Below are 21,568 nucleotides of genomic sequence, written 5' to 3' on the forward strand. Positions count from 1 at the left end.
AGACTATTAATGGTATATGAATAAACCCCTCTGTGAAAACCTTCAGAATATAAATATGAGTGAAACTGGGAAATTTGTGCAGATTTCTGACTAATTTCTTTCTAATTTTTCCTCATTATTTTCCTCACTGGTATAGCCAGCTAACTTATATCTTTCAGAAGCTGTACCTGAACTCAGATGTAAAGCCACTGAAGATACTGGCACCATTTGAAACTAGAAGTGGTACAAACCACGTCATTATTTTTTGTTGGTAATAGACAGAATCAGTTGGACAAACTTTTGAAAAGGGAAAAACTATGTCTAAAAGTGCTATTTTGGAGCAATATGTGACTGTTATTTTAAATCAAATTAAAAATGGTAGAATTTAGCACCAAATGTGTAACAAATGGTATCAAGCCAAAATTTGCTGCAACAATTGCAAACTTATGAGACATAAATGAGCACAGGAATGGCCATAATCCGTTCCCCTCATAATGTTCTGAGCCCCTATGCACTTAAAATATGTTATTTTTGCAAATGAGCCATTATCTTATGGTGACATATGGTGAATTTAGGAGAAATCTACAGACTTATATATAAAAAGTGTCATAAAATAAAAACTTAAATGTGAATTTTAGTCTGAAATAAGTGGTCATAAAAGAAAAATAGCCCAAAATTGACCAGTTAATGAAAAAATTATGTTTTTACCTTTAGAGTTTGGCCTTGGAATTTTTTTTTTTTTCGTTTTCAAAACTTCAGAAGACCTTCACTTTAAATGTTTTTGAAAACAGATTAATACCAAATGTGTCACACTTTTATCATTGAGGTTACCTTCTTAACTCTATGAGGGTTCTTCATCCGTCTACATTTCCTGATGTCCATCTCTGTCGTGTTCACACATCCAGGCTGGAGAAAACACAGCAAAACGTGTTTAAAAAAAGCGTTATTAGAGTCAATACTGGTGATTTAAAGTCAAACCGAGGAAAGGTAGAGGAGAGATAGTATGCGGATGGAAGATGAGGTAGGCGTCTCCGTTCTGCACAGACAGAGGCTTACCACAGGTCTGTGGACGTCCCAGAAGGCTCTCTCCTGACTGTCAAGGATCTTCCTCTCGGTTTTATCCTTTTTTCTGTCGATCCTGCAGATGAGATCAGTCAGTGTGAGAAAAAATACAGCATGCAGCTCTCCTGGCGTCAGCATTACATGCAGCAGTCGAATCAGGATGGATAAGGATGAGAAGTGGAGACAGAGAGAGAGTCTGGAGATTATAAAGTCTATATGTCCAACTGTTTTTAACAATATTGAAGTTCATGTGCTCAAAGATTTGGCACAGAGCCTGCACCCGTCTGTTCCCAACCACTGATGTGTTCACCCTGCAGCACCGTGGACTAATCTACAGCCAGGACATCAGTCCTTTGTGTCCTCTATAGTGTCTTTACTTTCAATGTAGGCTCTGTACTATATGAATAAAGAAACAAAAGAGCACTTGTTTTATTCTTGTGATTTCAGCTTTGCTTAAGAAAATCTTCGCATTATTGGCTGAGCTCCAAATCCACAAATATAGATTTATTCTATTTTAAAACTATCCATTCATGAACAATCTCGAAGAACAAGAATATTGTATTTTTATTTAATCGTATTATCATAACAAAAGCATATACAGTCATGGAAAAAAAATATTAGACCATTGTTTTCTTAAATTTCTGGTTCATTTTAATGCCTGGTACAACTGTTTGGACATATATAACGATAACAACAGAAATAGCTCATGAGAGTTTAATTCAAGAGCTGATATATAGACATTTTTCATGGTTGTCTTGATAATAACCAAAATTATTCTCAAGAAAACCATGGAAAATGTCTACATATCAGTTCTTAAATTAAACTCTCATGAGCTATTTTTATTGTTATCATTATATTTGTCCAAACAAATGCACCTTTAGTTGTACCAGGGATTAAAATGAACAAGAAATTGAAGAAAACAAGAGTGGTCTAATCATTTTTTTCCATGACTGTATATACATACATGTCTGTTGAACAAATCCCACCATTGTGGAATACAATAAAAATTGTATTTTGTCTATTCAACACATTTATTAAAAAGAAGCATAGCAGAAGCATGCCAGGAAACTTTATGTGCTCATGCCTGAATATAATTAATTCTAGACCCTTACCGAGTCCCTTATTTTAATTACTCATTATTTTATTGGCTCCACTTTCTCTTCTTGTATATTAATTTCATCTTATAATTCAATATTTTAATTGTGCTCTATTTGCTGTTTTCCTCCTCTCTTCAACAATAACTAGTGTGTGTTATTACTTCCTATAACTAACTGACGTTTATTGTATACTCAGCCCAGCCGGCAGACAAAAATGTTGCCATTGTACATTTCTGCAAACCACAAAGTCGTTGATCTGCAACATTTTTTACCAGCCAAACATGTAGGCGTAGCAATATGATGATTAAAACAGCATATGTTGTCCGTGGGCTGGGCAGGAGGAGAGGGAAACCGTGTTCATGTCCCGTTGCTGGAAGTTATGTATGAAATACATGTTATTTGTAAGCCAAACCCTGTTATTTATACCTAACCTTAACCAAAGTGTCTACAATATTTTAAACGATTACAAATAAAAAAGGTATTTTTACTACTCACTTTTCTGAAATGTTGGTCACACAGACCAAAAATCAATCACTAAAAAGGAGCTGCATGCAATTTGCAAAATTATAGTGACATAAATTGTGGATTGCAGGTGCACAGGAGAGTGAAGACCCTGCAGGGGCTCTGATATTATGTGTCTCCATTTTAAAATGCTGGGTTTAAAATACTGTTCTTCACCACTTGGATACAGTATACACTCACCGGCCACTTTATTAGGTACACCTGTGCAACTGCTCATTAACACAACTACCTGATCAGCCAATCACATGGCAGCAACTCAATGCATTCAGGCATGTAGACATGGTGAAGACGAGCTGATAAAGTTTGTTGTTGTTGTACTCAGACAGGTTGTTTGTCTGAGTATTTCACAAACTGCTGATCTAAAAACCATCTCTAGAGTTTACAAAGAACGATCCGAAAAAGAGGAAATATCCAGTGAGCAGCAGTTCTCTGGGCCAAAATGCCTTGTTGATGCCAGAGGGCAGAGGAGAATGGCCAGACTGGTTCAACAGTAACTCAAATAAGCACTCGTTACAACCAAGGTATGCAGAAGACCATCTCGGACTCACAACACATCCAACCTTGAAGCAGAAGACCACACCGGCCACATTGTTAGGTACATTTTGCTGGTTGATAAAGTGGTCCGTGGGCACATATCGATAAATAAATCAAAGAGAGCTCCGGTAAAAGCCATCTCTTCTTCATTTTTCCCCTCCTGTCTCCATTTTCCAATTTCTATATGTTCCAGTTGAATACTGTCCATCATTGCTGGTTCAGAAAAAATGGATTTCTCATGTTATTTACCAGAGAAACATAAAGCTGTGGACATGTAATGTAAGAAATCCCATTACATGAGGGTTCATGGAGTCTGTCAGGAGCACTCACAGTTCATCACATAAGATGTCACATGCCGTTGTTTTTACTGTATTGTTTATCTTTTACCTTGGGTGTGAATGACATCACTGCGTGCATTGTAGTTGCATGGGTTGCCGTGGTAACAGAGCTCACTTACTTGACCTGGGCCTCAGCCTGCATGTAGATAAACTCCCACTTCCTGGCAAAGGCTCTCTGCAGCCTGGCGAGGTTCTCCTGTTGGAGAGAATAAAAGAATGTTACGATCAAAAATCTCAAAGTTAAAAAAAATAAAAAAATAAAATTAAGAGTTTAAAGTTTCTGGGATGCAATTTAGAGCTCATATTATGGCAGAAACACACAAATCTGACCTTTAAGAGAGGCTGTGTTTCTCTGCCCCAAGCCTGACACACAGATCAATACTAGGGAGTATTGATCTGTGTGTCGAGGAAGAATCCAGCACTCACCGCCTCATAATCTGCCAGCTCCAGCCTGGTCTTGTTCTGCATGGTCCGCTTGCACAGGTAAATAGCTGCAGGAGGGACAGAGAGGATCGGAGGCTGGGATTAATCAGTTTACATGCTCCCCTTCGTCCCTGCATCTCTCATCTCTTCTGTACCTGCCTTCCTCTCCTCTCCTCCCATCCTATGAGAGTATAATCAGCTTGTGTCCTGCTATCTGTTGCTGCAGGATTATGAGGTGGAGTGTGAAGAGGCACTGAGCCCTGAACTGCAGCCATGGCTGCTTCTGTGACAGGATGGAGTGCAGGAAGTGGAGCGGGGACCGGCTAATCCTGTCCTCTCTACAGTGGAGGGAGAAGTACTGCTACAATGCAAAGCTCAGTGGGAGGTGATTTGTTTATGTTCAAGTATGACCTAAAATAAAACATGTCTTTACAGTGAAAGATCAAGTTTATTACTAAGTGCTTCTGAAGGCCATTGTCTCAATACAATAAGTCTAGAAACTACTAGATTTATTATTTTGTGCTAATATTTGATGCATACAGTGGCAAACGAAGTATTCATATTCTTAAGTAAAAGTACTAATACCACACTTAAAAATGTCTTGTATTGAAAATTAACTTAAAGCTACCGTTGATAACTTTTTTATGAAGAAGTTTTTGTCATATTTGTTGAGTTTTTAATTTTATTTTTATTATTATCATTATTACGATAAGTATTATTATTATTATTATTATTATTACTATTTTTATTATTATTGTTATTAATATTATCATTATAATGATTATATATATATTTTTAAGCTTTTCTAGACAATGCACTACCTGATAAAAGCAGAAGTACTTAATGCAGAAAAGTAACTGTAAAGAATAATTATGCAACTTGCGATTATTTTATTATCATTAATTAATCCGTGGATCATTTTTTTCATCAATCTTTTTATTTTCTTCCAAAAATAGTACAAACCTCAAAATTGTTAAAAACATAAATAAATGAAAAATATTAAAATATTTCTTTTTAACCGTCACATTTTTCATGAAAAATTACAAGATAGCTGCCAATTTTTTTTTACATTTTTTAAACTCTTCACCGGTTTTGTCTGCAAACCAACTGAATTTGTAAAGTAATTAAAGTGGTTGGGGAAAAAAAATCCCTAAAAGTCATGCAAGCTATAAGTACCTCAAATTTGTTCTTAAGAACAGTACTTGAGTAAATGTACTTAAATACATTCCACCACTGGATACATAAACATAGTTTAATATTTACATGCCAATTACTGCAGGTACTGCATGTATTAAAGGCATAATTCTTCAGATTTGTATTAAATAAAACCCCATATTTTAAGCTATTTATTTTTTAATCTTTTTTAAGGTAGTTGTCATTGCCAGTCCTTTGGGATTTAAATTGTCCTCACATGTTTCCACAAAGACTTTATATTTGCCAGTATGTAAAAATAAACCCCACGACCAATTCAGACTCAGGAGAGGGATGCTTCAGCTCTTCACTGAATTATGCTGAATTCATTTTATTGTTAGTAGCTCTTTAGCAAGATGAATCACTTGACCTCATTGAAAATAAACTCTGGTATTTATTCAGACTTTGAATGAACAGTTTGAAAAATATGATTGTGCAGTTAAATGAATACATGAAATTGAATTGCAAGTTTGCTGCACAGTTTCTGTAGTAATCAAGTCAAATGTTTACACAGTTAAATCTCTGTATAGATCTTATGCAAACAAACATATTAGCCTTACTGTGAAATATAATTGGTTTGTCACGCTCCATAGCTTTACCTACTGGATTAGTAAAGTGTGTGTTGCATGTAGAGTAAAAAATGAAACAATTATCTATAGAGTTTAGTTATTACTGCATGAAAGATTAACATTGTGGGAGTTAAGCTCTACATTAGAGCTATAAATATTCACTTACAGCTACACAAGTATGTGTTCACTGTGTTTATTTAATTAGATGTTGCTCTGTGAAGATAAAAGAGGATTTGCAGAAAATATTTCATATAGTGCTCTTCTGGGATCCAAACTGATCCCCAGATATGGTCCAAATACAATATATGCAATAAATCTTACAATGTTGTATATGGTTAAATGTGGTCTGCTGATATTCAAAGTGTCAACGTTTGCCCCATAAACACGTGCTGTGAGTTGAATTTAAAGACTGAGCACCTGTAAAATATTATAGTTGAGACATTATTATTGATCGACAGCTCCATCAACACTCCCTCAGATATATAATTATTATCTTTTTGTGGCATTTAATGCTACTCCAGTACTTATTTACATTTAAACAGTATTGGAGTAAAACATGTTATAATAAAAAATAAATAAAGGTGAATGAATAATTAATTTGAATTATTTATTTTTATTTTACACTTGAATGAAAACTTATACAATTGACTAATTATTAGAAATTCTATTTTTTTTTTAATTTACTTGTATGTTATTTACCAGTTTATTATTGCACACATAATACATTTTTATATTATATTAAGGTTTTGTGCATGATTATCATTATATCATTATTGCAACTGATTAATGTAAAAAAAAAAATATATATTTAAAAAACACTATGTAAAGCATCTTTAAATATTATCTAGATAGCTACACTTAGTGCACAAATAATTACACTTTAATTGATCAGCAAAACAAACAAAAAATATTAATAATGGGGTTAAATTAAGAACCCAAGTTACTTGATACATTATAAACTCCTTATTAATCTTTAAATACCAATTAAAAGATAATTAGTGACAACTTTATTTTAAAAGCAATCCATATAATGTTTATAGATGGTTTATAAAATAATTATTAACCAATATATATATATTTAAGTCACAAAAATCTGGTCTACCTATCTATGTGATGTTTATAGATATTTAAAAAAAATGTATTAAACGTTTTCCAAATTATTGTTTGTTTAAAAAGTTAAAATGACTATTACGTTCAATTAATGTGTAATATGTTTATTATAAGGTGTTATCAGGAGGATTTATCACAAAAATGTGTGAGAATATAAAGAGTGTATGTATCCCTGTAAGTCTCTTACCATAGTCTGTGTTCTCAGGCTCCCAACAGTTGGACGGCCAGAAATACGGCGCCTGAAGGGAAAACAAAGAGAAAAGGTGAGAGTCAAAAGCATGCGGATCAACCTGTGGTTAGTGCTTCAAAGACAGAGAGTCGAAACTTTGCAGGCAAAAACTTTTCCGACACAATCTGGAGTGATGACGATGACCTTTACGAGCCTGTTGTTTTGCCTCTGAGGAGCAGCAGTGCGGTGCATACGACTGCTCTGCACCAGTATGTGAGCAGTCAAAATATTTTTTATTATCAGTATTGAACAGATCCAGAACAGCTGACTCCTCAAACTTTCCCCCTAGTAAGAAGCATCCTGGGGTGCTGCAGAGGCGTGGGAGTGCTGCAGCAACACAATAAAATGAGTAGCGATGAAAGCTGCAAAATAAACAATGGAAAAGCTGAATAATAAAGCCAGCAGGAAAAGAACAGATGCTGATAGGATTGTTATTTGACATAGCTCGCAGGGTTTTGAATCACAGCTTTAAAACCATCTTTAGCTGTTGCAACCAGGAGATTTAATTGTTTTGATTTTCCTGCTCTGTTTCTCACTTAATTTGCCTGGAAAATGAAATGCTAATGAATGGTGATTATCTTCATGAAGCATTTTCTGCTATGGCGGACGACGCTCCTCTTCTTCTTCTTCTCCTCTTCCACTTCACTTTGAAGGAGGAGAACCAAGGTCAGAGCACGGTAATGTGCACTGCCGTCTGGTTTAATTAAACTGCTCCTCCACACTCAGCCCTCCAACAAGACTCAGTGAAAAGGAAGGAAGACGATGCAACGCAGAGATCATTCTAATCTCGCCACGTGCCGCCTCGCCGTTCCCCACTGAGGAATGTGAAAACATTGTTTCATATTTTTAATTAGGAAATTCTGCATAAAACAGTCTGGCATAATTAATCTGTGACTTTAATGCCACCGTCTTATCTGTGAACAGTGGAGGAGGAGTGAAATGTCAGCACGCTTTTCTTTCCTTTCCCGTCCCTTGATGAGACTCTAATTCCACTCTACTCCACTACACTTCGTCTCTCTGTCAGGCTTTTGGTAGCCGCCTACTCAGCCCGAACCCAGACCTGCTTCCCTCGCTCTCTTGATGAATATTTTAACAGATCACCATTCATTTTTAATAGGGTCACAGGATCCCAACATAGTACTGAAGAAGCTGTAGATAGCGGACAGGGCCTTTTGTCATCAGGATCAAGATTGGTGTGTTGTAATTCCATAACAGAACAAGTAATCTTCAACAACTGATTAAGGTCTTTATGAAAAGTAAGCGCCCCCCACAATCAGATTAACCTTATTGGACTTTTCAGTATCTCTCACACTGACGCAGGATGAGGAAGGGATTAGTTTCTGTGACGGAAGGCACAAGGCAATTTGCATTTATTGGAGAAGAATATCATAATAAAGACCTGTTATATTAAAGCTAGGTTTTTTTATACACCATATGTAAAAACAAAACCAAAAAAAACCCCTCCAGGCCTGAAAAGTGAAGCCAACTACCTGAAACTGCCTTATAAATGCATTCTTTCTAATAGCCAGCAGGGGGCGACTCCACTGGTTGCAAAAATAAGTTTGCTTCAATGAGAAAATAACCGACTTCTCACTTGATTTATTACCTTAGTAAATATTCTCATAATAACTTTTAATCTCAATTACTAGTTTCACGTCTTCCTCAATACAGCATGATGTTTATTTTGTAAACTGTGATCCCATTTAGATTAAAAAAGAAGATCAAGCAGAGTATGCTGTATGGTGTGGCTACCACGTGATTGACAAGCGACCATGGGGCACTGTGTGTTTTCGTCTCACAACTTTGTCTCTTTTACAGTGTGTTTTCATTAAATGAAAACTAAAAATGTCTTTGTTCAGCATTTGGTTTTACTAAGACACTATAAAGAGTAGGCTGCCTGCTAATATAGTATCTTGCTAACTTAGCTAGCTAGCAATAGCACCAGCTGATAACTAAAGGCTACACACTCCGCAAGAAAAGAGAAATGTGTTCTTGCCACTCCCACTGCAGCACACGTCAAATTCAAATTCAAATTTCTGACCAATTAAACAAAAGTTGTCAGACACCACACAAGAAAAAAGATCTGGCCAGGTCATGTTCTTAACAAATTTCTCTGTTCTTGCAGAGTGTGTAATAGTCTTAATTGCCTCCCTCTTGTCCAAATATAGTCACTTCAGGCTCCAATAAACAAACAACGGGATGGCAATGACCAAATCCAAGATGGTGATGGAAAAAAATATAAATACATTTTTAAAAGCTTCAAATGGTAGTCCACTTTTTAATTAGTGTATGGTAAAAAATACAAAAATACAAGTAGAATCCTAAAAGATCTAAGACCTGAAATGGACCTTAGCCATTTTCACTAGCTAAAATGTCCTGGAGCAAAACTAAATGACCCAAAACCATTTCACACTACAGCATATAAAGCTGCTTCATTTACGAGAATAAGAGTTCACATCATGCTAGCAAAACCGTGCTGTGAGCTAAACACTAATGCCACTTCACTTGTTCACATTATCTTAATGACAATGCTAACATGGCAGGTTTACCATGTTAGCGTGCTCATATGTACTAATTAGCAGTAGCATAGACACACAGTACAGCTGAAGATGATGGGAATGTGTTAAGTTTTGCAGTTATTTGGTCATACACCAATGTTTTGGAGACTTTTACATAATGAAAGTGCTAGATGAAAAGTCAGTGGAATGACAGCGCTAGTGTGGCTAGAAATAACCCCCAACTCCTTTTCCTATACAGTGTCTCAAAGTAGGTTTCTTCCTTTCTCTGTCAAAACGAGGACATTTCTTCCCACTGAATGAAAACACCGAAAATCTTTTAATATTGTACATTAACTGTAAAGTAAGTCATTTGCTGTAAACTAATCCAGCAGATGTCTCTCCATCAGCTGTCACAAAATGCAGAACTAAAGACTTTTGAGTTCTCCCAGGAATGACCTCATACATGTAGCCTAGTGGTAATTATAACAATGTTTTAAAATCAATGTGTTGGCTTTCTGGGCAACATTTGATATTCTGCTCAGTATCAGGTGACAAAGGAGAAGTTCAACAAAGAGTCAATTACCTAATTCAGCATACTCAACAGACTGTAACCCGAAACCTGACTATCAGACCCCAACCTTTAAGATTAAGTACCAAAAAGCAGATCTTCACAGAAGTCACTTAGTTCAAGACTGAAACTGATCTACTGATACTTCTCCTGCAGCCTCCTCTGAGTCCTTATGACCACTTGATGCTCACCTGAAAGCGGTAGAACGCTCCGTCGTCTTTGAGGGAGAGAACGTGGTCTGAGATCGGGAAGAAGTACCCCTGAGCTGCGATGAGACTCCCGATGTGCATGGCCTCAGCTGTGACGGGAAGAGAACAAGTACTGATCACTGGGGGTTCCTCAGTCAGCACTTCACATGTTAACTGTGATGCAAGATGAACTTTTGAGGAATTACATCAGTAGCGGAGACTGTTCTCGCCTCAAAAACGACCTTATGAGGGCAGCAAAATACGACCCATTTTTACCCTTCTAATGGCGGTTATAATAATGAATCCTGGCTGTTGCGATTTAGCAAATGTCGGACTTTCGGGAGAAAGGGGTTTGTGTCTCATGTGAAAACAGAAATAAACGATGTGTATCAAACAACACTTAGCTTTGCCTCACATTTTGTGCCTCACGTTTTTACAGAACTATGTCACTTTGTAGTCCTCGCAACGACTTAATTTCCAGCATTTACGTACATTTATTAACTGTATGAACTGTGTTTTATAACATCTATCAGGAATTGTTTTGCCCTAAACCTAGGTCAGTGGTTTTGCACCCTAAATTCAACGAAACTCCAGCCTTTTTTTTTTAACAAACACAAACCGTACTTCTATGTAGTAGTGACATTGTCCATGTTATTACATAATTTCCGGTATTTACACTTTTTTTTTTCTATTCAAACTGTATTTTATAACGCCTTACCAGGAAGGTTTTTGCCCTAAACCTAGATCAGTGGTTTTGTAGCCTAAATTCAATGAAACTGCTTTTTTTTTATTATCACAAACCGTACATGTATCTAGTAGTCACGTTGTCTGAGTTACCACATGACTTCCAGCATTTCCCGACATTTTTTTTACTTCATAAACTGTCTTTTATAATGCCCTACCAGGAAGCTTTTTGGCCTAAACATATGGGTCTTTATGGGTGGTATAGACAGACCACCTATTCTGTCATTTAGGCTGGAGGTCTGTTGCAGTAATGTATATCAAGACATTAAAATCAAACAAGAAACTTATGAAAATGTCATTTTAAAGCCATGAGTAAAAGTACTTGCAGAGTTTAAAGCCACAATTGTAGTATTGTTATGTCATTAAAGATCACACAGTAGCTGAATTAAAACATTTAGGACCACAGTTTACTACATAAATAGATAGCCAGTTGTATCCTTTTGTATTTAATTGGGCTTCAGCTATAGTATCCTGCAGTGGTTTGACTGGGGATGTACATGGATGACTCAATGGTTGACTCAGTGTCCAGGCTGTGGGCTATTGCACTAACAATAAACACTGCTCTCCCACCACCAAGCCTCAGGTCAGGTCAACTAAACAACAAATCCACAGCAAAATCTAGCCAGCATTTTTGGCAAAACAATTTTTTTATTTTGCGGTTCATTCTGTGTTGTATTTGCTCTGTATTTACCCATATTAACCTGTGAAAACTAGATCATGACTAACCGCAATAGATCTTTCTATTTATTTCAACTGTACCAGCATTTATGCTTCTGTAAAGGTAACATTTAAAAGATTTTTCCAATAAAAGCTCTGCAGTGCTTACCACACACTGTGTCTGACCTTTCACAGACTGGACCGCTGTGACAAGCTCCTGTTATCTAGCTGCCATTTCAAGAAAATTCTCAACATTAAGAAGTAGTCCTGTATTTTATATTGCACAGAACTTCAGAGTGCGTTTGACTGCAACATAAAAGACAATTTGTGCTTTGATATTAATGGTTATTTATGGCTGCAATGATCTCTTTCAGTAAATTAAGCCCTGTAGTTCTAACAGTTTTTTTGTTTTCATGTGAGGCTGTTGTCTTTGACAAAATCATTATAATTAGCACAGTAGTGTGGTATAATTTGTCAAAACATACCTGGATCCTCTATGGACAGATTCTTCATCAGCCACTGCACAATATCTGTACCTGAAACAAGTCAGACAGAGAAACACAAATGCTTGTTACACAGTGTATGGTCTCTGTCATCTCTTTAAACACAAGGAGACACAAGGTGATAAAGGTAGTAGAAAAGAAACAGAAATGTTAGTTGTTTTTTCACACATACTCTTTTGAAACGCACCAACACACACAAAGTTTTTGCCATTACTTATGCCTTTCGAATCAAAAACTAAAAGGAATAAGACAAGATGAACAAAGTAAAATTAATAGCAAGAAAGTGCATGATTAACTTAAAAAACTGCAATCAGAATTAGGTGTAATAGAAGACAATTGTAGTTTTTAATTGAAGTAGTCATTTCAAAAAAGTTTAATGAAGAAATCAGTGGTGGAATGTAACCAAGTACATTTACTCAACAACTCTACTTAAGTATAATTTTGAGGTACTTGTACTTTACGAGTATTTACATTTTATGTAACTTTAAACTTCTACTTCACTATATTTAGCTACAGCTTTAGTTAGTAGGTTTTCAGGTCAAAATTGAACATAAAAACATGATAAATTTAAAATGATTAGGCTTTTAAAAAACAACAACAACCTCATAACATTATATCAAGTAGTTAAGATGAGCCCCATCTTGAAAATGAAATGCTGTTTGGATAAATGGATCATTAATAATAATCCGATAATATATTTGAAATTTATAAAACAAACTGAGCCTAACAAGTACTTTTACTTTTGATACTTTAAGTACATTTTGATGCTGATATTTTTGTACTTTTACTGAAGTTAGGTTTGATTTTAACTTGTAGTGAAGTAATTTTACATTGTGGTATTAGTACTTTTACTTAAGTAAGATATCTGAATACTTTTTCCACCACTGGAAGAAAAAATACACTTTTTAATGATGGTTCTCTTAAAATAGATATAACAAGAGTGGCACTCTGAGCACAGAGCTTCGAAAATGTCACCAAAAATGAAAAATAATAATTTGTGTATTCCACCCAGTGATTTGGACATCCTCAAATTTAATGGCTTCTTCCTTGGCCCCTTTCCTTCACCCTTCCACCATGAAAAAATGTGTGAAAATCATTGTCATCCTACTGACAAACAGACAAACAAACAAAACTGAAAACCTTCTCAGTGGAGATAAAAACCTGGAAAAATATCAAACTGTTCAAATGTAAAATGATCTCAGCCCACTGGCACTCAGGAGAGCAATATTTAGAGCGCCAACACTATTATATGTGATAATTTATGATAGGTAAAGATACTAAAAAGCTTTTTCTTTTCCCAGAGTATGATCTCATGTGTGCTCCCACTCTGTTTCCTCGAGGGAGGGGTTGTTTAATTCTTCATCATTCATTAGTTTTCTTGCCCGCGGCACTCAGCTGCAAACATCTGAGCTGCTGTTCTGCACATCCATCCGCCGCTGTAGTAATTGTGTTTATTGATATGCTCTGCTTATGGCGTAATATTGGGGTAATGCATTTTCCATAGGACAGGGAGAAACGGAGAGGAATGTTAATAGCTTTTTTTTGTCCCCGTCGTTTGTTTCCAAGCCTCCCACTGTGGTTTCAGACTTTTAAAGTGCTTTAGATTTTCAATTGAAGCAACAACAGCCAGCAGGCAAGGTGGCCGGCTTCAATCCCCTCCTGACAGGTACAACTGACTAATTTTATTTTTCTATTTTGAATGTTTGTGCTCATGTCTCCCCAGTGATTCACATCAGCGCGGCTCCACACGCCGACACCTACAGCCCCGGCTCGGCTGAAGCAGTCGGAGGTTGATTGCCTTGCTTAAGGGCACCTTGACAGTAGGAGGACAGCATTACTCATTCCTTTTCCACACTCACACTTTCTTTTCCAAACATTTAATCATATGTTGTCCTCCCACTTTGCCTCCAGCTATTCTACAGTGAGCTGAAGGAACAGAGCCACAGAATGTATGTATGTATGTGTATTTATACCACCGTCCCACCTACCTGGGCTAAATTCATTTCGTCAGTTAACGAGGAATCAGCGGCTCCAGGGCGTTTACCTCCCTCTGGAGCTGCCTGCTATCTCCTGTTAAAGTGGCACGTTTAAATCTTTAAATCAAGACTTCATGACTGCTTCATCTAAACTCAGTGGGGTCCATCATCTTTTTTTTTTTTTTTTAATAAACGGATGTGTTTTTTTGTTCATATCTTGTTTTTATTATGTCATATTTTTGCTGTTTGTTCCTTCTTTTGTATTCCTTACAGCCTTAGTTCCTTAACCTTTTCATTGGTAACATCTCTCAATTTTCAGTATTTTGGAGAGAAAGCACTTTCAATAAAATGTAATAATGAATTGACTGATTAATGTGTGCAATGGGAAGTAGGATGTTTTTTACTACAAGTTATAGGAACATTAGTAATTTCCTTTAAAAAAAAAGGATTTTGACAAATCGTTCTTGTTACATCCCTTTAAATGTTTTTTAATCATGTTATTATATTTGCTTGTTTGTAATTGTGAAGTGTTTTGAGACTATACCACATGGTGACTCAGCACTTTAAATAAAAAACTAATTGATTAATTAATTGATGAATGTAGACAAAATAATCTGTATATTCTTAACTACAAATATCCTTAAAAACATATATAAAACATAGAACACGTATTTAACACATATAAAAACATGTAACAACATGATTTTTTAAGGTCACTGTTTGTTTGTTTTTTAAACTCTAGTATTATATTTTCTTTTTACAACTCTGTAATGCTGTTGTTTTCTTTCTTTTATCTTGATTTTTATTGATTTTTTTGTATTCATTACAGCCTTAGATTAGTCCTAAACCTTTATACTGGTAACATCTCTTAATTTATAGTGTTTTATTTGCTTGTTTGTAACTGAAGTGTTTTGGGGCCAATCCACATGGTGACCTCAGCACTTTCAATAAAAACTGAATAATTAATTGATTGATTAATGTATGCAATGGAAATCAGTATGTTTTTTACGACAAATTATAGAAACATTTGTAATTTAAAAGCTTCATAATTTGAACCTAAGTAGAATTTATCTTTTCATGTATAGACATATAACTTTTTTTTCCCCACATATATGTGGAATTGCATGTTTGGTTGAACCCATTTTCTTGTTTTATGCTCAGCTGATTTGTGTATTTCAACTTTTCTAAGCAAATTTGTGTGACATTAAATAGTTCTCTGTTGTCAGGAAACTAAAAATAACAGTCCTATAAATAAAGCATTAATTGTCTTTTTTATGTTGTGTTTTTCGGCTTCATTCGATAGTGGTAGAGATGCGGAGGGGAAGACGTGCAGGGGAGGTTAATAAGTAGGTAGTAAATAGTAAATATAGCCACAGATACTTGTCACCATTTCTGCAGCTCCCCTCATCTCTACAGAGTTCACCGTGATTCTTTATAAAGCCGTTATTGTGTCAGGACAGAGGGATGACATCACTTTCTCTCTCTGTGTCTTACCTGTAACAACACTGGGGATTTTGGTCATGAAGCTTTTGACCGTTCTGATCGGCACACCCTCCGTCTCATCCTGGATGTTAGTGACAATGTCTTCAATCTGCAGAGAAGGACAGACAGGGGGACAGAGACAGACGAGGAGACACGGTTAAAACAGGGTTAGGATTGAAACTTTAATACCATCCATTTGAGGCGAGTCATACTTCAAGGACTGATTAAATATGCTTCATTCAGAATATCAATAAACCATCACCACATTATTTCAATCTGCCAGTTTCTGCTCTGCATTTTATATATTTTTCTCCTTTAAAGTCTGCATTTGAAGATCAGATCTTCAGTTTGAAGCGGCGAATCCTTTGTAGCCCACATTTTCCAAATTCCCGTGAAACTTGTGATTATACGGTAAATCACCTCATTTACGGAAGAAAATGTAGGTTTAGTTCACTTCAGTGTATGAAGCTAACACCTTCATAAGTTGACCCTTCAAAGTAAGAGTTTGCCTGTGAAATGAGCCACAACTAGTGTGTGTGTACTTTTACTGGTTGGGGAACAGAGAAGGTGCTTAAATTTGAGCACAAACATTCACGCTTTCAGGGTTTCTTGTACATCAAGGCATTTGATTAATATGAAATTCTAATGTTACATTACATGCGGTGAAATTGGCACTCCAGCCTCATGGAAAACAGTTTCTTTTCAGTGGTGTAACTAAAAAAAACAACCAATTAAGTCCAGCTCTTCAGCTCAAATCAAACTTGTCACTGCTTCAACCTCGACACTGATCCCTCACTCTGATGTCCTGCCACAGCATCTTGTTATACAATATATTTAGCAAGTAATGATCCAAGAGAAGCCAGGAACGGCTGCACTTGCAATTATTTTTTCAATGCCGTTATCTCAAGATCACAGGTTCTTTATTTCGATATCTTTAAAACACAAGGCTTGTTTTTGCATGATAATGACGTATTTTTTTACAGATTCTAGAAAAAAACAAAAGGCCAGATTGAAACAACAACAAACTTTATCACGAGAGAAGAACTTTTGTTTTCTCAAGGTTTATAGGGTAATTGTGGAGAAATTGAAAATGAGCGTCTGGTTCATTTAATTCACACCTGATTTCAACCTTTAACCCTTCATCGGGCAAAGAACCATATTTGGTCACTTCAGCAGACATCCAAAAATGGGGTCTCCATGAGGTCGTAGAACTACATGGATTTCTTCCAGCTAATCAGCGAAGATTCACAGACAGTGACACCATGGCATCTGACCAATCACTATAACAATAACATGTCAATAATAACAATAATAGTAATAATAACTGACCTTGATTGCAGCATGAACACATTTGCAACAAAAAAACATTTTTAAAAGAGTCACAAAAGTAAAAGTCTTGTAATATCCTCCAATAACACTTTTCAATTTCCAAGTATTTCAATAAGGAAACTGAACAGTAAACTAAATCAACGAAATGCAGTTTTTTTTTCTGAATTTTAAGTCATTCTGGTCACAATCACACAATTGAACCTGGTTAATGTTGTGAAGCTGTACTTGGTGAGGTTTAGGCACTAAAATTGCTGATTAAGGAGAGGAAAAATATCACGCTTTGTGTTAAAAAACAACAACAACAACTTATGATTTAGCTGGACACAGTTGACAGATAGATGACATACAGAAGATAATTTACAGCTTCCAGACTCCTTTGACTGTGACCTTGTTTTGTTATCGACATATTTATTGTGTAATTTAATGGTCTTATTTAGCAGGATGTCTTGTGCACTCAAATAAAAATGGATCACACCCAAGCCTGATGCACCGATCAATAATGTGTGCTCATTGATCTCCGACTTAAATCAGTTGCTAAATTATTACAATTGTCATGACACCATCTGTGCATGCTGGCTCCTGATCTCTGAGGTGTAAACATCCTTTTGTTTTCTCGTGATAAATGATTGATTATAGTGGAGACAACATAGCTTGTTATCTCAAGAAAACCAATTAATTAACTTGTAATCTTGAGATAATTGTATTAAAAAAAACACTTCACAGAACCTGCAAAACATGCAAAATACAACAACTGTAATTAAATCCCTGCATGTTTTTACTGTACATGTGCAAAAGTTGCTACACTTGCATAAAAGTATAAGCAGCTGGTGAGGTACCGCTGTTGGATTAAACACAATCGCCAACGCTGCGCTGTACAGTTGTAGTCAGATATGCTGTTTTGATTGCAGTATTGACACCCCCTCTCTGGACAGATGCTTTTTTGATTGCGTCAGAGAGTGGGATGTGAGAAGTTTGGTCGCTTTGGAGACAGCTAATGCAAAACTACCACACAACTCAGCAGCTATATATAAACTCTGAATCAAATCCAGAAGAGAGGCTCAGTGTGAGAGAGAGAATTGTCTGTACAAGAGTTTTATTTTTTTATTTACACCTGGACCATTAATGTGACTACATTAAAGAAGTGTTAAAGGACATGATGTGCACACTCACAGAAGAGAACACTTCATGTGCTTTTGGTATGTACTGTGCTGCACATATGTCATTTTTCTGACCCTTTTAGCTTCAAGAGTATTTTTATAATGTACAAGCTCGCTGTCAGCTGAGTACAATTCTTGCAGGCTCCCACGCTGGGTCAAAGATTACATGATTACTTCCACAACAGACTCATACAGACTTAATGTACAGAGCTTTAAATAGACATAACAGGACATACTATACATCATATACTGTACGAATCTTCTGAGATCTCTCAGACTCTAAAAGTGACATTTATATTTAAATAATGTTAGATTTTTTGCTTGGCTAGTTTGCTCGTATGAGTCATAGAATACAAATTAAAGTATCTTGTTTAGCTGTTTTGTCTTTAGAAACCTGATAATTTAACTAAAAGGATGTGTTTTTTCCTTGGGGAGGAAATGCAGCATGAAGGAGTACATCTGCTGCAGAAGAGAGATTCAGCTGCTTCACAAGAACAAAAGGACAAGAGGAGCAAAAGCATCGCATTAGTTTCGGCCTGTGGATCTTTTAAAGAAAAACACAGCTGGTTGAATATGTTGTTTTTTCTGCAGACCAGCTCAAACAGTATGATCTACAGTGGAAAATATCCCGATTCCTTGTTTGATTTGATATTTATGAAGTACAAGATACTGGTGAGCCCACCAACCCTGATCAGGAAGGACAAAGGCATTGATCCATTGGTGATAAAGGACTGAGTAAAAGCCCAGCAGCACTAAATAATAAAAGCAGACAATCTATATTTTCTTTCACGGTGAAAACAAGCTACAAGGTTGTGGTCATATATATCTTTATATCCATCTATTTAACTTAAAAGAATAGTTCAAAACCTTTTGAAATACACATATCAGTCTTCTCTCCAAGAGGTAGTCAACTGGCAATTAAGAAAGAAGCTGCATCCAATTTAACTCGGAAATCTGAAGTCCGAGCTAGGAATGATGTCAAACATGAGTTGACTACATTCCAGTATAACAAGCTGGAAAACCATTATATCACTGGTTGGAGGAGTGGGTTTGGCCTTAGCTAGCTTTGTGAGCAAAAACAGCTGATACCAATGTATTATTAAGTATTATGAAGTAATTTGTGCATAAACAAGACCGCTCAAAAGTGTGGGGTCACTTAAAAATGTCCTTCCTTTTTTAAAAGAAAAGCACAATTTTTAAAAATAAAAATAACAGACATCCAGTCTAGACATTGTTAATGTGATAAATTACTATTCAAGCTGGAAACAGCTGATTTTCTTATAAAAATATCTATTATATATTGTCAGCAACCATCACTCCTGTGTTCCAGTGGCACATTGTGTTAATCCACGTTTATACTGTTGAAAGGCTCATTGATCATTAAAACACCTGAGCATTATGTTAGCACAGCTGAAAACTGTATTGTGCCAATTTGAGAAGCAATAAAATGATGTATCTAGAGGTAAAGTTGGAGATTTGTACAGGTTAAAATAATATTTCTGCCATTGTCAATGTCTTTACTATATTTTTTATTCATTTTGTAACTTGTATGTATGAATAAAACAGTTTGTTTTCAAGAAAAACAACACAGACATTTTCTGGGTGACCCCAAACTTTTGAGCACTAGTGTATATCAACAGATAGAGGTTTGAGGGTGCTGTGTGTATGGGTTTATTTCATTAGAAAAAAGACAGGAACAGGGTTGGTGAGGTTTCTCAAACTTTCCAAGTCAGAAAAACAAAACTTTAGGTTGTTTTCCAGTTAAAATCTGCGACTGAGAACTTGGAAATTCCGACAAAATAGCCGAATGCTATTTTGAACACCATACTATACTAATACTTTTTTATGCTATTTTTAATGCTACACTATACTATGACCTTTTTGTGGTATTTTGGGTGCCATACTATATGGTGGTTTTCTGTCATTTCTGGCAATATCATGCTCTAATATGCATAAAGCATAAAGACAGACTCTTTTACTCATATAATCACTCCACCAGCACCTCTAAAAAGCTCACAAAATACCACATTATATCTACTTTTGTTCAGTACATACAGGAATAGAAAAGAAGTAATGGTTTTACAGGAAATTTACAGCCAATGACTTCCTTAAGTCTTCACAGTGTTGACATGATAACTCAATGTATCAGGCCAAGAAATAGTTAGTGTGTTAGTCCTCATAAGTTGTAAGAAAGTAAGTTAGAGTTCAGTTTTGGATAAAGCAAGTCTAGTTGTTTACTTCTGTTTCCAGTCTTTATCCTCAGCTAAGATAACTTGCTCTTGACTCCAGCTTAAAGAACAAGTATGAGAGTGGTAATATCTTGTAGGTGTAGTTTACACATGTTGGTGTTTATTTAACAGAGTCTGGCGGTTGTAATGGTGGTAGAATGAACACTTAAGCGCAGTGGTTCGTTTTCACCAGCTAAATGCGTTTCTCTGGGACACAATTACAGCAAATACTAAAGAAAAGAAAAGCTTAAAAAGCACATCTCATTCACCTCCAAAGACAAGAGGTTCCAAGGCAAGATTCAAACTGACAAGCCTCCTGCTTTTACCTCTACGGCCATCAGACTACTGTCACCCTGCTGAAGGAAACAGATCCTGGCCGTCTGCCATAAGCAAGGGCACAGGCAGCTTCAGGCTACACATCAGAATCAATATAATAATACGATTCTAACAAGACCTTGATGGTCTGTGGCGACAGCTGCTCAAATGACTTTAATGGCTTCCGCTGTCATGAACAATCCACCCCTGCCCCACCAATCAAAACGGGTATTCACAACAGGTTCATTACAACAGCTGTCGACACCAGACATTTAAGAAAAGACGCTGGAATTGGATGTCTGATCACAAAAAGCTGCAGTTTTTCTAATCTGGAAGAAAGGTAGGAAAAATAAAATGCCTCCCTTTCCATGAACACAACAAGTTGAGTCATATAGCTACATTAGTCACAATTGTACAAAAGTACAAAACAGACTGAAGTATTTGTTAGATTCAATCAAGCAGCAACTAGCAGCACCCTCAGGGGCCACTTGAGGCCGGCTCAAACAGTGAGTCAGTCCTCATAGGCCCCCATGTTAGAAACCCAACTCTACAGCAGAAGTAAACATGTTTACAGTATGGTACAAAATGGTTATGGTGTCTTTAGTTAATTTACCCGTCACAGATGGTTACAGTCAGCTCCCCTCAGCTCCATCCACACTACAGACATCTAATAGTGTCTATCAGTAGACTTCTATACGTAGACTTCTATTCATAAACTTCTATTCATAGATTTCTAATAGCGTATATATACGTAGGCGTCTAACAGCACCTGTACATAGACTTCTAGTATTGTTTATACGTAAACTTCTATTCGCAAATGTTTAATAGCATCTATAGATAGACTTTTATTCATAGACTTCTATATGTAG

The 21,568-nt window shown here is 36.1% G+C and overlaps 1 protein-coding gene across 1 annotated transcript in view; it reads right to left on the minus strand.

The window, feature by feature from the left end:
• rgs6 (regulator of G protein signaling 6) overlaps nucleotides 1-21,568 on the minus strand; it is a 118,729-nt gene that overhangs the window by 22,443 nt on the left and 74,718 nt on the right. The window contains exons 2-9 of the mRNA XM_059356282.1: nucleotides 15,683-15,779; nucleotides 12,195-12,245; nucleotides 10,312-10,418; nucleotides 7,013-7,064; nucleotides 3,959-4,023; nucleotides 3,652-3,728; nucleotides 1,036-1,117; nucleotides 811-885 (exon numbers count right to left, since the gene is read on the minus strand). Coding sequence (XP_059212265.1) covers nucleotides 811-885; nucleotides 1,036-1,117; nucleotides 3,652-3,728; nucleotides 3,959-4,023; nucleotides 7,013-7,064; nucleotides 10,312-10,418; nucleotides 12,195-12,245; nucleotides 15,683-15,779 — 606 coding nt within the window. The remainder of the gene's footprint in view (nucleotides 1-810; nucleotides 886-1,035; nucleotides 1,118-3,651; nucleotides 3,729-3,958; nucleotides 4,024-7,012; nucleotides 7,065-10,311; nucleotides 10,419-12,194; nucleotides 12,246-15,682; nucleotides 15,780-21,568) is intronic.

Source organism: Centropristis striata, chromosome 18 (genome assembly GCF_030273125.1).
Source record: "Centropristis striata isolate RG_2023a ecotype Rhode Island chromosome 18, C.striata_1.0, whole genome shotgun sequence".
NCBI classification, from domain to species: Eukaryota; Metazoa; Chordata; class Actinopteri; order Perciformes; family Serranidae; genus Centropristis; species Centropristis striata.